Source organism: Lepisma saccharinum (genome assembly GCF_977018435.1).
Source record: "Lepisma saccharinum chromosome 12 unlocalized genomic scaffold, izLepSacc3.1 SUPER_12_unloc_1, whole genome shotgun sequence".
Lineage (NCBI taxonomy): Eukaryota > Metazoa > Arthropoda > Insecta > Zygentoma > Lepismatidae > Lepisma > Lepisma saccharinum.
The window spans coordinates 13962615-13978277 of record NW_028142891.1 but is presented as its reverse complement, the minus strand read 5'-3'; the positions used below and the strand labels follow the sequence as shown (position 1 = coordinate 13978277).

At 44.2% G+C, this 15663-nt stretch overlaps 1 protein-coding gene across 1 annotated transcript; it reads left to right on the top strand.

Annotated features, from left to right (window-relative positions):
* Positions 1-14987: 14987 nt before the first annotated feature.
* On the top strand, positions 14988-15437 carry LOC145982180 (baculoviral IAP repeat-containing protein 7-B-like). The gene has a single exon (XM_083115747.1). The coding sequence runs from the start codon at positions 14988-14990 to the stop codon at positions 15435-15437; it is 450 nt and encodes a 149-aa protein (XP_082971873.1).
* Positions 15438-15663: the final 226 nt, after the last annotated feature.

The following is a 15663-nucleotide window of genomic DNA, read 5'->3' as shown; positions in this document are numbered from 1 at the left end:
AATTCAATATTCCTATTAAACAGATTGGGATTGGAAATTATTCTGTTCAAATATTTAAAATGTACCCAATTTAAGCTCTGATCAGCCATGAGCTCTAAATCATAATCTTCATACCCATCACAACAATTGCTGTACCAACAGTAGTATGATTTGTGCTACTACTGGCGCGAGAAATGATGAGCCCCTCTCAGGCAGATTTGGCTACACTTAAAACAAGCTCAACATGCGCATATGAGCTTTTTGCTCAAGTGTGGAACCCCGTCTAATCCAAGATTTTTGTAAAAATGCCCTCGGGAAGTTCCTGTGAAATGATGAGCCCCCCTCAGATTGATTTGTCCACACTTACAAAAGGAACTTCTGTCAGATTGTTGTCCATAATCCTGTCAAAAATATGCCCCTCTTGATATTTTTTTTGCCCACACCTAAAACTAAGCCAAGATACACACCAACACACACCCCTCACACACACACACACACACACACACAAAGCACATTGTTGAACCCAACTGATATTTTTTATTAAGTATAGAGTTTTGATTTGAACCCCAAGAAATTTTATATAAATACCAAAGCCAAAAATATTCACACACATACACACACACACACACACAAAATATACAAAACACACTGCTGAACCCAACTGATATTTTTTTATTAAGCATAGAATTTTGATTTGAACCCCAAGAAATCTTATATAATAAACAACAACAAAAATGCCTAATCAAAAATATTGAAATCAATGCAATAAGAATATATCCAGCCCCAATTGGGTTAAGCACCAAAAGAATTGTAATCCAGACAAAAGCAGAATTCTCACAAAAATATGCCCAAAATGCCATAGAAAATATAACATGAAATATTTCACTTATACTTGTTCTGCACAGTCATCAACATTTCCAAACAAAATTGAATGGAAATATTTGTGTGATTGCCCTGTATAATTTAGATTGCAAGGCCATATTTTGTAATTTTCTAGATCAGGAGCTAGACCCTATGCACTAGAAACAGGCCATAAAATGCCTCTCCACAAATTATGTGAGCATCATGGAGCACACAATACACTTTACAATTTTGAGAATCTCAATTTAAATTCAGGAACAAGAGATTTGGATTTGATGTATCTGGAAATATCTCTTTTTTCAAAAAATGTTTGCATCTTGAATCAACCTGCAAACAATATTACATATTAGGCTGGGCTATCTCAACAGCAGAGGCATGCAGCTTAGTGGTTTCCCGCACTCACACTCTGTAAATATATTCCATGATTTTATTATCCTATTAAAGCACCCAATGCTGCAATTTTTAAATTTTTGCTGAAGAAGATACATGATTATCTCAGTCATGTTCAACATCTGAGAATTGTATGCATCAAAATATTGCCTGTGATGATTAAAATCTGCACCACTATACAACATTCCACTATCTGTTGTAACAAATTCTGCCTTTTGGAACCTATCCAGATGCATCATCAAAAATCTAAAATGTTTCCAGTTTGAGCTCTGATTGGGAAGAATCTCCCCACACTTGCATGATTTGAAAACCATCCTCTATAATAGGAAAAATCAATATAATAATAAAAAAAACAACAAACTGTCCCACAATTCTCCTGCAAGAATTATACTTGTGGCACTCAAAATCAGTGATGTATCTCAAGTTTAGATATTTGAAGCTTTGTGTGCTGTGCAGTGCCCAGTGGAACTCTGTTTCATTATTGATTGAAAATAAATCATACTCTGAGAGTGTTGAGAATCTAATTTTGAAATCAGGAAGAAGAGATTCAGATCTAATATATTTTGCAACATCTCTTCTGTCAAAAAATGACATGAGCATTGATCCTATTATGCACCTACACAATTGTGGAGAGCAATCATGTAGATATAAACAGAAATTGTACATGGCTCTGTGTACCTCCCGATCAGAATTTGAGGTTGAGATTTGAAGATTGCAAAAAATTGCAGTTTAAAGGTTCAAAATATCTCAAATCATGAAATTTTATCTTCAAACTCAGCAAATACAGAATAATCTCATTTGCATTTATGACCCCTGAGATATATTTTTCCCTTCTAACAAAATCCGCACCAGAAAACACCAAGCCTGTATCTGTCCGTAAAAGGCTAGCCAATCTCAAAGACAAGGCCGCGGGCCCCGACGGTCTCAGGAGGGTCCACCTGAGACAATTAGGGGTCGCTACAACGCTAACCCACCTCTTCAACTACATTCTATATGCGGGCTCGGTTCCGAAGAGGTGGAAGCAGAACCGAACGATCTTCCTCCCCAAGATGGGAAAGGATCGATCTAAGGTTAAGAACTGGCGGCCTATCACGATAAGCTCTATCGTATGCCGGACTTTTACTGGCATTCTTGACGAAACCATGCGACGCTTCACGGCTGAGCAGAAGGGGTTTGTCAGGGGTGAGGGGTGCGCGGCGAATTGCTTTATCCTGCATAAAGCGATAAGCTACGCCAAAAGACAGGCCCGGAGAACCCTCACCGGCTGCGCGGTGGACATAAGCAAAGCCTTTGACACCGTTCCATACGCAGCGATGATAGCAGCTTTGACTAAGAAAGGTGTCAATCAACACCTGATATCCTTGATAGCAGATATGTATGACGGAATCTGCACATCAGTATACGGCGAATTCATCGAGTTCCGAAGAGGGATCAAGCAAGGGGACTGCTTGAGCCCATTCCTGTTCAACCTCGTAATGGATGAGCTAATCGAGGATATCAAAGGCGCTGGTGCTGGCTAAGACCTGGGCAACCAGAAACTAGCAGCATCAGGATACGCCGATGATCTCGTGATATTCACGAACAGCGCTGCTGGCATGAACAACCAGCTTGCCCGAGTGAGTCAATTCCTTGACAAACTCGATATGGGCATCTCGACGGAGAAATGTGTCGCCTTTCAAATCGAAGGTTTACACAAAACATGAGTAACTGGTTCCCCCCAGCTCACGCTGGGCGGTAAGCCCATCAAAGTGGTAAAAACGGGAGAGGTCTTCCAATACCTCGGGTGCCAATAAACTCTGGCACAAGGCCTCTCGAATAAATACCATCTGCGGGAGGTTAAGGAAATCCTGATCCGTGCCTCCAGGCTCAAACTAAAGCCACATCAGAAGGCGAAACTCATCGGCACTAACATCCTACCTAAATTCCAATATGTATGGGTGAATGTCGGAGTTTCAAGAACTTCCTGGAATCCATCGATGTGGAGGTCAGGAGGTTCCACAAGAGGGCCTTCAAACTACCTGAATCCACCACCGATCAGTTACTATACTGTATAAAGCGCGATGGTGGGTTGGGCGTTCCGCGCCTGACCACTCTCATTCAGCTGGGGATATTAGGAAATCTCTGTAGGCTGAGAGACTCGCGGGATGAGGTAGTAACTCACCTCTTCCAAGAGACAGAAATGGGCGCCAGGATCGAAGGCATTGCCAGAGTGACCGGCGTCCAAACACCTGTTACGCTGGACACCATTGTTGCGGCCAGAAAGTTAATAACTAGCCTAGAGCCGGAGCGATGGAGCCAGCAGCCACTACACGGCTTGGGAGTCAAGAACTTCTTCAACGACCCCATAGCCAACGCGGCTCTCGTCAATCAGGGACTACTAAAACCCGTACAGCTTAACGACCTGTTGAGGCTCAGGTCCAACACGGTTGGACTTAACCACGTCCTCAAAAGCGCTAAGGTGGTGGAGTCCGATGAGTGCAGGAGATGCCATGCGGCGCCCGAGACCCTAGGGCACGTAATAGGCGCCTGCACAGCATCAAAAGGACTGCGGATCATGCGACATGATGAACTGCGGGACATCATAGCGGCATCTGCAAAAGGGTATACGGTGGCTAAGGAGCAAACCTTCTCCATACCTGCGACCAAAGAGCGCCTTAAACCGGACCTCGTCCTAGTGAAGGATAACGTCGCGTACGTTACCGACATGACGGTCAGGTTCGAAACTGAGACTTCGCTCAAGGAAGCAGGAAAGGAGAAGGTAGACAAGTACAAGCAGTTGGACGAGGTGGTAGCGTCCACACTTCAGGCCGATCGGGTGATCCATACTCCCATAGTCCTAGGTTCAAGAGGAGCTCTACCTTCAATTACACGTGCTGCGCTGAGACAGCTGGTCATTAGCAGCAACGAACTCCTCATGACGCTGAGCTTAACGGCAATCCGAACGTCTATCAAGATTGTCAGTCAGCACCTGGACTACAAATAGACAAGTACCAAAGGGTTCACTGGGGGAACTACGTGCCTGGCAACGACGAGGGAAGAGCTGAAACTTGTTGATCCTCGCCACCCAGGTTAAAGCGAGGGGAGACCTGAAAATCCGAGATCCCCGCAAACGAAAGAAGGTTCCCCCGAAGGAGAGACGAGAGGAGAGGAGGTGTAAGTGTCGTGGGAGAGAGACACAATCATACGTTCGGTGGAGCCAAGCGCCCGGATACCATAGGGGGAACTCGCAGATCCGCGCGCACTAGACAGAAAAACATAGAGAAAGAGAAGGAGAGCAAAGACGAAGAGAGATATATAATTATATATTATGCAGGAAATATTTATACATAGAGATATATCTATATACACCCTAAATTATTGTAATTTATTATTATTTATTTATTGAGAGGTGAGAGCAAGGTGGAGTAGGAGCTGGAAGATAGGAATGATCTTGAGTACAAAAGCACCTATGCTAACATAGGGAAGAGACGGGGCTAATAGGCTCAGTCAGAATAGCCAAATGCCTCGTCATCTGATTAGTGACGCGCATGAATGAATTAACGAGATTCCCTCTGTCCCTACCTACCTATTTAGATTAATTTTTGTATCAATATATGCATTATGTTAGTTAATTATTTTATGTAATCATATATATATATATATGTTTGTATCTATATTATGTATGTAACTACAACTTAACAACAAAGGTATGGCACAACAATATAGGGGGAACCGTAATACGATAAACTGCCGTCCCAGTTTATATCAGAGGCACTGGGACATAGCGCATGCCCTCGAAAGTATGCGGGTGGAGGTTTGGATACTTTCGGGGGTTCCCCCATATTGTCTTGTTCCTATCTACTAAAAATCTACTAAATAACTATACAAACAAATAGTCAGTAAAATATTAAGCAGGTAACAAATACAAAATTTTCTTCTGCTGTGTATTGTATTTTGATGTAATTTAGATTAATTTGTGTATCAATATATCCATTATGTTAGTTAATTATTTTATGTAATTATATATATATATATATATATATATATATGTTTGTATGTATATTATGTATGTAACTACAACTTAGCAATAAAGGTATGGCACAACAATATAGGGGGGAACCGTAATACGATAAACTGCCGTCCCAGTTTATATCAGAGGCACTGGGACATAGCGCATGCCCTCGAAAGTATGCGGGTGGAGGTTTGGATACTTTCGGGGTATGAACCCATCCATAGCAGTTTTGCTGGCCAACTAAGGGATCACCGTTTTGTATCAGACCCAAGATGTGATATTAAGAATTTTTTGAGCAGTATAAATCCTGATGTGCAGGCAATTCTAAATGCACAAAATGGCTCTTATAAGCTGTCCCTCAAATTGTTTACACAATATAAGAAACCAAATGGCACAAAATTTACACAGCCCCACATAACAGAAACTGTAGCTGTATATTCAAATGCAAATTTAGACAAAATAATAAGCAGTTTGATAGAGCAATTGAATATTAAACACTCTGAATTTGCTGCAAAAGAATCGGGTTGGAGCCTATGTGGAACTCCACACAAGCTGTATGTTAATATTTCTCAATTCAGCCCATTACAAGGATCTACATATCTGCCATCACCTGCCAATATTAAAAACAAAAGAGCCATGGTTAACATAGAAAATAATGATGAGAAATGCTTTTTGTGGTGTATTTTACCTGCTTTGTTTCCAGTTTTAAGGAACCCTCAGTGAATAACTTATTATAAACAACATGAACATGATTTTGATGATGCTATGGAGGGCTTAAAATATCCAATGTCAGTTCAGAATATTGATAAATTTGAAAAAAAGGCCAGGGATATCAATGGTAAACAATTATCTATTAATGTTTTTATTTGTTCTACTGGCCGTGGCAATTGCTTGATAGATCCTCTCAGAATCAGTACACTTGATGATGATTCCGCTGTCCCGATTGATCTGCTCTTAATTGAAGGGGATGACACATATCATTACACTCTGATACACAGTCTTGAAGCTTTAGTCAGAAAACTAGACAAATCCAATACAATATTCAAGTTGTGCAGAAGATGTTTGACTGTATTTGATGGTAGAAAAATGGTGAATGGTGTTTGTGAACAAAATGCAGAAATTGCTAAAAACAAGTTAATTGAACATTTAAAATACTGTGGCAACCATAAACCTGTTCATATGCTTATGCCTAATCCAAGTGAAAATGCCAAATTCAAAAAATTTGAAGCCTTGTTACGGCACCCAGCATATACAGTCTGTGATTTTGAATCAAACCTCAAACCCCTTGCATTATGCAGCCCAGATCCGGATGAATTTTCAATTACATCATACCAGTTACATGAGCCTTCTAGTTTTTTATTATGTTGTTGTACAGGATGGTGTTGTTAGTGAAGAATATTTATACATGGGACCAGATGCCATCAAAGAATTTGCACATAGAATAGAAAATGAATGCCATGACATAGCATCTAATGTCTTATTAAAATCAAAACCTATGTTGCCTTTAACAGAGGATCAGATTGAAGATTTCAACAATGCAGAAAAATGCCCGGTATGTGATTCTGAATTTTCAGATACAAATATCAAGGTGCATCACCATTCTCATACAGATGGTAAATTCAAAATGGCCCTGTATAATATCTATAATATTAAGATCCAGAAACCAAATTTTGTGACTATATTTTGCCATGGTGCATCCAATTATGATTTTCATCATCTGATCAGGTACGAGGGGTTTGACAAGCAGAATTTAAAAATTTTAGCAGAAAATAATGAGAAATATATAGCTATTAGCAAAATAATTAAAGTTGATGGTGTTCCCATTCACTTAAGATTTCTTGATTCATACAGAATTTTATCGGCTAGCCTGGCTACACTGGCCAGTCAAAAAAAAAAGCTGCCCGGCCGGCGCTGAAAGCACCCGCCCCCACTCCCCCTTCATCCCCTTCGCCCTCTGTGTCCTTACCCGAGGACATGATACAGGACGAAGCCGCGGATGAAGAATTTATCAAGGTGACAGGGCCTAGAAACAGAGTACGCCTTAAAAGGTAACTACAATACCTCCAGCTATGGCTTATTGTCTCCAATGGAACCTTAACGGTTTCCGTACACATCTCAAGGAACTGCAAATCTTAATATCTGAATTTGACCCTGCCATCATATGTCTCCAAGAGACACATTTTCGTCCAAATGAATCAGTGATTCTAAACGGATACACGCTTTACCGCACCGACAAGCTTCCTGAGGGTCGTCGTGCACACGGTGGTGTTGCAATCGGTGTTCGAGATACCATCCACTCTACACCAATTTTTCTCACCACCCCCCTCCAAGCTGTCGCCGTCCGGGTCCATCTACCACAGCCAATATCTGTGTGCTGTGTCTACATCACAAGGAAGAAGCGATTCTCTCTTGAGGATCTCCTTTGTATATTCGAACAACTTCCGTCTCCTGTAGTTCTTTTGGGCGATTTTAAATCCTACCATCGTTTGTGGGGCTCCGTTCGTACAGAGCCCCGGGGTCAAATTGTAGATCAATTCCGTGAGGCATCAGCTTTAACGTTGCTGAATGATGGAACTCCCACATATTTCAGTCCTTCCTCTGGCACATATTCTGCGTTGGACTTGTCCTTCTGCAGTCCCAGCCTTGCTCCTACCACATCTTGGAGCGTTCATCCTGATCTCTGTGGGAGTGATCACTTCCCTCTCATTATTACCTTCGAACATCTTCAGCAATCACGTGAACACCACCCTCACTGGAATCTCAGTCGAGCCGACTGGGAAGCCTTCGAGCGTGCAGTGGACCATGAAATCGATCTTGCGTGGACTTTACCACCAATCGACGCCTTAGATATCTTTGTGTCAGGAGTGCATGATGCTGCACGCACCTCCATTCCACATCCCAGTGGACCTGCGAGGCGACGCCCAGTCCCCTGGTGGACTGCGGAGATCGGTGCAGCCATCAAGGACCGCAATCATGCTCTCGATCGATTTAATAGGAACCACACTGCCGCAAACCTCGAGCAGTTTCGTATTAAACGTGCCCGTGAGCTCATTCGAGCCAGTAAGAAGGCGTGCTTGGTCCAATACGTGTCTTCTCTGACGAAGCAGGCTTCGTCGAAAGCCGTTTGGACCAAAGTACGTCGCATCCAGGGGGCGCATCTACTCCTCTGAGCGCTCTGGAGCTCGATGGGACGTTGTACACAGATTCCGGAGACATAGGTAATATCTTGGCCACGCAGTTTTCTGATGCGTCTAGCTCTGTAAATTATGAACCACGTTTCCGCCGTGAGAAGGACCGTCAGGAACGACGCCCTCTCGTTTTTCGAAGTCATAACACCGAGCCATACAACTCTCCATTCACTGAACGGGAGTTCCATCAGGCACTTCGAGATTCTAAGAACACAGCTCCTGGAGTGGACAAGATCCACTATGAGATGCTTCGTCATCTGCCCATTGGAGCAAGAAATTTCCTTTTGGCGGTATTCAACAGGCTTTGGGTGGAGGACCCTTTCCCCACTTCCTGGAAAGAAGCTATTATTGTTCCCATCCTGAAACCAAGTAAACAACGCACCGCAGCCTCGAGTTACAGGCCTATTGCCTTAACTAGCTGTGTGTGCAAGTTGATGGAACGCATGATCAACAAGCGTCTCACCTGGTTTTTGGAGGAAAACGGCTTGATAAGTAATTTTCAATGTGGTTTTCGCTCCAACCGTTCCACACTGGACCATCTGGTTCAGCTGGAAACACACATTCAGGATGCATTCCTCAACAATGAACATTTAGTTGCAGTTTTCTTTGACCTCCAAAAAGCATATGACACAACGTGGCGTTTTGGCATCCTAAAGCAGCTCCATTCTTGGGGCGTCCGTGGCCATATGGCGTACTTTATTAAAAACTTTTTATCTGATCGTTTTTTCCGCGTACGTGTTGGGAACTCCTTTTCGGATCTTCACGAACAAGAGAACGGTGTCCCGCAGGGCAGCGTATTAAGTGTGACTCTGTTTGCCATAGCAGTGAACAGTGTTATGGCAAGCATTGTTGCCCCTGTACATGGTCTTCTGTATGTAGACGACCTCACGATCTTTTGTCGCTCACGGAATCTCGCGTCAGCTTCTCGTCAACTCCAACTGACGATAAACCGTTTGGTTGAGTGGTCCTCCCAAACATGTTTCACCTTCTCATCCGAGAAATCCGTGTGTGTTCAGTTTTGTCGCCAACGTACATGTCATTTCGATCCTGACCTGTACATGGGGAAATCTCCCCTGTGCTTCGTGAATGAGGTCCGCTTCCTGGGTCTCATTTTCGATAAGAAATTAACATGCTTCGCCAGTGAAAGTTCTCTTGTCTTCGAGTTCTCAACCTTCTACGTGTTTTATCGCATACTTCTTGGGGTGCTGACAGGACGGTACTGCTTCGCCTGTACCGTGCACTCATCAGGTCGAAGCTTGATTATGAATGTGTTGTGTATTTTTCTGCCCGCCCATCTAGACTTCGCATCCTAGACACCGTCCACCATGCTCGTATACCTTTGTGCTCTGGTGCCTTTCGGACCAGTCCAGTCGCCAGTTTGTATGTTGAGGCATCTGAGCCGTCGCTGTCTCTGCGAAGACAGCGGCTGGTAGTGAACTACTTCCTTCATCTTCGCTCGTTGCCTTCACATCCTTCATTTGACACCATCTCCGACGAGAGTAGGCTGGCAAGGTATCGGCTCCACCCTAGTGCCACTAGACCATTTGGTGTTCGTGCAGACGAGATCCTGTCAGCACTTGGTGTTGACAGTGATCTTCGTGGCGTCTCTCCACTCATTCCGCCTCTCCCTACCTGGGAGTTTCCTGCACCTTCTATCGATTTTTCCCTGACTGTCCTTCCAAAGGCAGAAACACCAATGGTTGTATACCAGCAACGGTTTTTATAACTTCGTGCGAAACACCCCAATTTTAATGTGTTTTACACGGATGGGTCCAAGACAGTCGAATCAGTTGGTTACGCCTTCGTCCTACACTCTCAAAGTTCCAGTTTCGCGCTACATCCTGCCTGTTCCATCTTTACGGCAGAGTTGTACGCCATTCTAAAGGCACTGGACTTTGCCGACGTGAATGGGCTGAAGAAAGTCCTTGTGTGCTGCGATTCGACCAGCGTTTTGCAATCTCTGGATTCGCCGTATTCCCGGCATCCGGTAGCGCAACGCATATTCAGACGGCTTTTGTCCTTATCTGCCAGCACAGATGTACACTTCTGTTGGGTCCCATGCCACGTGGGCATCCAGGGGAACGAAGCAGCTGATGCTGCCGCCAAGTCTGCTGATGCAGATGGCGACGTTGTTGTCCACCTTTTGCCAGCTAGCCACCTGCAGAATGTGTTCCGTTGTCGCCTTCTTGACACTTGGCAGACCGAGTGGGATGTGGAAACGGGGAACAAGCTTCACACTGTTAAGCCCACCATAGGTGCTTGGCTTGTTGAATGTGTCGATCTTGCTTACCTCCGGCAGACTTTTAACCTTTCCGGCTGTTTGTCATCCCTCTTGGGTGATGACAGCAGTATTTTATCACGTGTTTTTAGTTTTTTGCGAAGAGCTGGACTCTTCCACCGTCTGTAAGGAGGTTTTTAGTTTGTTCTGACTTTTTAACGTGTCGTGTTTGTTTCGTGCAGGTCTCTTTACAACCTTGCACTTTTAGTTTTTCCCAAGGGGCTATCTACACCCCTTTTTTAAATCTCAGTCAGAATTTTAGATAAGGGGACATTTCCCCGTATACACAGAAGGGTGCGAAATGGCCTTAAGTGCCGACGCACCCATAAATTTTAAGTCAATCAATCAATCAATCAATCAACCTCCGGGAGACTTTTGACCTTTCCTGCTGTTTGTCATCCCTCTTGGGTGATGACAGCAGTATTTTATCAAATGTTTTTAATTTTTTGCGAAGAGGTAGACTCTTCCACCGTCTGTAAGGACGTTTTTAATTTTTTTTCTTCTGACTTTTTAATGTCTTGCTTGTATCGTGCAGGTCTTTTTATAACCTTGCACTTTTAGTTTTTCCCATGGGGCCATTTCACCGTTTTTCTAAGTTTTCATTCAGAATTTTAGATAAGGGTATATTTCCCCTTATACATAGAAGGTGCGAAATTGTCTTAAGTGCCGACGCACCCAGAAATTTTAAATCAATTCAATTCAATTCCTCATTTTTTCGTGGCAGTGAGAATAAAGGTGTCAAATTAACGTCCATGTTATCCTCATTGACAGAAAGAAGAGAGGAGACCGAAGAGGAAGTGGTGTCGACGAAAAGTTCATCAGAGGATAGAAAAGAAGACAGAAGAAGAAGAATTGGTAGGAAAAAAATAAGAGGAGAGAGAAGACTCAATTGTGCCCGTGGAAGACTCGTCGAACACCTCGGGGTGTAAGGGGTACCTTCCACGTAAACGCCCAAAAGTCAACCTCACTTCCACATTAGTACACCCTGGACTGAAGACTAACGAGGCTCTGACGACTGGCCATATGGCCAGTATAATCTTGTGTGTGTTATGTTTTTGGTCTTTATGTGTGCTGCGTGCGCATTTACAGCCTCAGTTTTTAACGGAAGTCAGAATATTTTAGGATTTTATGCAACGCTAGAGTTGTTATTTGTAACGATAAGGGGCTGGACACAGTATAGTGTGACGGGTGCAAAGTGGCCTAAGTGCTGACGCACCCAAAATTTTAAAATCAAATCAAGTCGTCGAGCACCTCGTCCCCGTCACTGTTAGCACTAGATTTATTCGCCAAAGAATAAACAAAGTAGTATGGTGAGTGTATGTAGCATTAGAGTATGTTTAAACGTTTTGGTAGTTACTTTGTGCATGTTACGGAGAGGTTGGTGATCGTTTGCACACCAATGGTTACGTGTCCTCCTGTTTGATCGGGGTATTTGTTGATATTACCGTGGGACATAAAGCGATTACAGGCGGCCGAAATATGTTAGAGGTATAAGAGGTGGAGGGGTTGTTGGCCCGCGGGACGAATGTGGAGGTTGTACCCAAACGATCTGCTAGGGATAGAGAAGGTTGTGGAGGGGAATGTGGGGGTGCCGTAGGTTGTAAGTGCGGAGGTAGTGGTGGTGGTGGTAGATTCGGAGGGACCCCGCCACCAGGAGTCTCTGCAAAGGGTAAGTAAATAAATCTCTGCGGGACGTTCCAACACACACGACGATTGCCAGATGAGACGGCCGTCCACCTCAATGGTATCTCGCTGTAGCGTGTCCACGGTTCAAACCTGGGCAAACAAAAAATCACCATAAGTATGTCTGAGATGGAGGAAGTAGAGTGATTTGTTTTGTATTCACACGGCCCATCACCAACAGCAGGAGGAGGAGGAGGATCACAAAGTTTCCCAGGGCAGTATTGCGCACCCTGCAAGAAAACACGTCAAGGCGACCCTTGCGAGCAAGAGAGTAAGGATAGTAACGAGACGTCGTACTATCTGTAGTACATTGTGCGGAGGGAGCGCACAAAGGAATTTGTTCAGATTCTAGAAGCGAACGCCATGCGGATAGAGGAGGAAATACAAGGACTGATCGCCCTCTATACAAGTATGCAGCAGATGCGGAAGGAGAGTCCTTAGATATATTTTTTTCAAAATGTACTACAAGATCCTGTAAAATCCCATTGGACCCTACGAAGCAGCTATTATTTGTACAATTTTTTTCGCAAAGAATATTTTGTAGGTGTCGATAAAAACCTTGCGGCAAAGTACGATATGAAATAATAATGGTGATGGTTTCGAGTACTGTGTGTTTGTACACAATAGGTGAATAAAGAAATCCCTGCCCGAGATTTTGTTGTTCTTTTTGTTGTTCGAGAACTGGGTTCGAATCCTCCTCCTCCTCCCTAAGTTGTGATAAAAGAATACTTACACCAGCGATAGTGTTTGATAGATGCGACGACGACGAGTAGCGTGTATCCTTGGTGGTTCCAACGACGAGAACAGTTGTATGATTGAGCAGATTTGCGGCGGAATAAATACCGGTGATTGTGGGTCACGAGTTTCAATTGGTGAGCATAACTTTATTTAGGCGAAAATTGCAAGCTACAAGGACATGGGAGTTTCATACAAGAGATGTCAATCAGGCCAACTTGTCCGATATGCATCCTTGCATGTAATGTCTTGTAATTATCGAACGTGGGAGACACGACGGGATCTGCTAAGATACCATGGTATTTGGGAATAAAGCCGTGTCCCTAGAACGTAGAGGGGCGATTCGCCGCCGTATCAAAATTAGAGGGTCTCCCCGATGGCGCAATCGTTACCAAGAGGTCTCGTGTTCGATACTCGGTAGAGACATAAGGTGGTTCGATTCCTGATTAGCCTTAATGTGTGGGGTTCGAATCCCGCCCGGACATTGGAGTAGTACACCCAACTGTCAACCTCACTTCCACATTAGTACACCCTGGACTGCGTTTTATAGACGAACGAGGCTCTGGCAACTGGCACTCTGGCCAGTATAATTTAGTGTGTGTTGTCCTTGTGTGTGCTGAGTGCCCCTTTACAGCCTCAGCTTTTAACGAAAGTCAGAACATTTTAAGCTTTTAAGATTTTAGTTATGCAACGTTAGAGTTGTTCTTTGTAAAGATAAGGGGCTGGACCCCGTATAATGTGACGGGTGCAAATTAGCCTAAGTGCTGACGCACCCAAAATTTTAAAATCAAATCACTTCCACGTTATTACATCCTCTACTGAAGACTAACGAGGCTCTGGCGACTGGCCCCATGGACAGTATAATTTTGTTTGTATTGCCCTGTTCTTTTGTCCTTATGTGTGCTGAGTGCACCTTTACAGCCTCAGCTTCTAACAGAAGTTAAAACATTTTAAGATTTTTAATTATGCAACGTTAGATTTGTTCTTTGTAATGATAAGGCGGTTGCGCCCGTATAATATGACAGGTGCAAAATAGACTAAGTGCTGACGCTCCCACAATTTTAAAATCAAATTCAAAATTCAACTTGCTCTGACATCCCCCGAGAGGCACAGAATAGAGGTTCGCACGCCGGGGCGGGAACCTCGTGAGAGTATCTATCGGGTAGACAGATGTGTGGGTGGGTGTCGTCAACAATAGGACATGGATCTGCGTTTTATGTGTGTGACAAGGCCAAGCATGACCTGCGGCCTTGCCTGACATTGTGCGGGGGGCTCCCTTAGCTTCCGGACGACCACCTTCGAGGACTGGTGCTAGGCTAGCAATAGTGAGTTTCACGACAGTGCAAGGATGGCCACCGCCGCCGCCGTCGTCGTCGTCTCCGCTGGGTACCGAACTGCGGGTTGTAAGGGGTGGCATTCCACGTAGTACACCCAAATGCCAACCTCACTTCCACGTTAGTATACCCTGGACTGCAGACTAACGAGGCTCTGGCGAGTGGCCCCATGGCCAGTATAATTTTTTTGTATTGTCCTTATGTGTGCTGAGTTTCCCTTTGCAGCCTCAGCTTTTAACGAAAGTCGGAACATTTTAATACTTTATGATTTTAGTTCTGCAACGTTAGAGTTGTGATTTGTAAAGATAAGGTGCTGGACCCCGTATAATGTGAGGGGTGCAAAATAGCCTTAGTGCTGACGCACCCAAAATTTTAAATTCAAATTCTTCGATGGAGGGGGTGGGGTACCGAACTGCAACGTAGGCTCGGAAGTGCCGATCCAAATTCCGTCTGCATCAACGATGTTTCCGACCTTCGCCGATTACCAGGGTCGCCTTTCAACGTAGAGTCCACTTTGGCCCGAGTCGATAACCATTCGACCGGACAAAATGGCGGACGCCGGATTCTTCTACAGTGGTTTCGGTGACGTAGTTCGATGCTACTACTGTGGATTACGTCTGTATCACTGGCAGCGGGGGGAAAATCCATGGATAGAACATAGAAAATGGGATCCTCAGTGCATCTACCTTCGTCTGATGATCGCAGACGGTCTGTCGGCGGCGGCCACGGTCATCGACGCGGAGCAACTTCCAGCTACAAGACTACAAAGGTATCTCTGGAGCAGCAGCAGCATCGGCAACATCGGGAGCAGCAGCTGTAGGTTCCTCGGACGTGCATGGGGAAGGGGGGAAGAGGAGAAGGTGGACGACGGCGCAACGTCCGTTGTCTCCCCTGCGGTGAACATGGAGGACAATCAGCAACACGTCATCTGTTCCGTGCATCAGAGACAGATAGTTTATCTACCGTATGGGCATTTTCTGGTGCATCTTGTGCCGTGAAGACCACAGATCGTTGCGTTCTGTGCCGTGCACGCATTGCGGTTCTACCAAAAATATACATGTGAAATTAAAAACGTATTAAATGTGTATAAAACTCTTTTTTTTTGGTATTGTTAGTACGCACAATCTTCACATACAAGAGAATACATACATTGTGTCGCAAGACTCTTTTAACAAGGCTTGGGTGCTGGTAGATATCACAAAAAAAAGTAACCTTTCCTTATAA

Bases quoted from the DNA above. Each gene is read 5' to 3' on its own strand.
- LOC145982180 (XM_083115747.1), top strand. From the start codon at position 14,988: ATGGCGGACGCCGGATTCTTCTACAGTGGTTTCGGTGACGTAGTTCGA.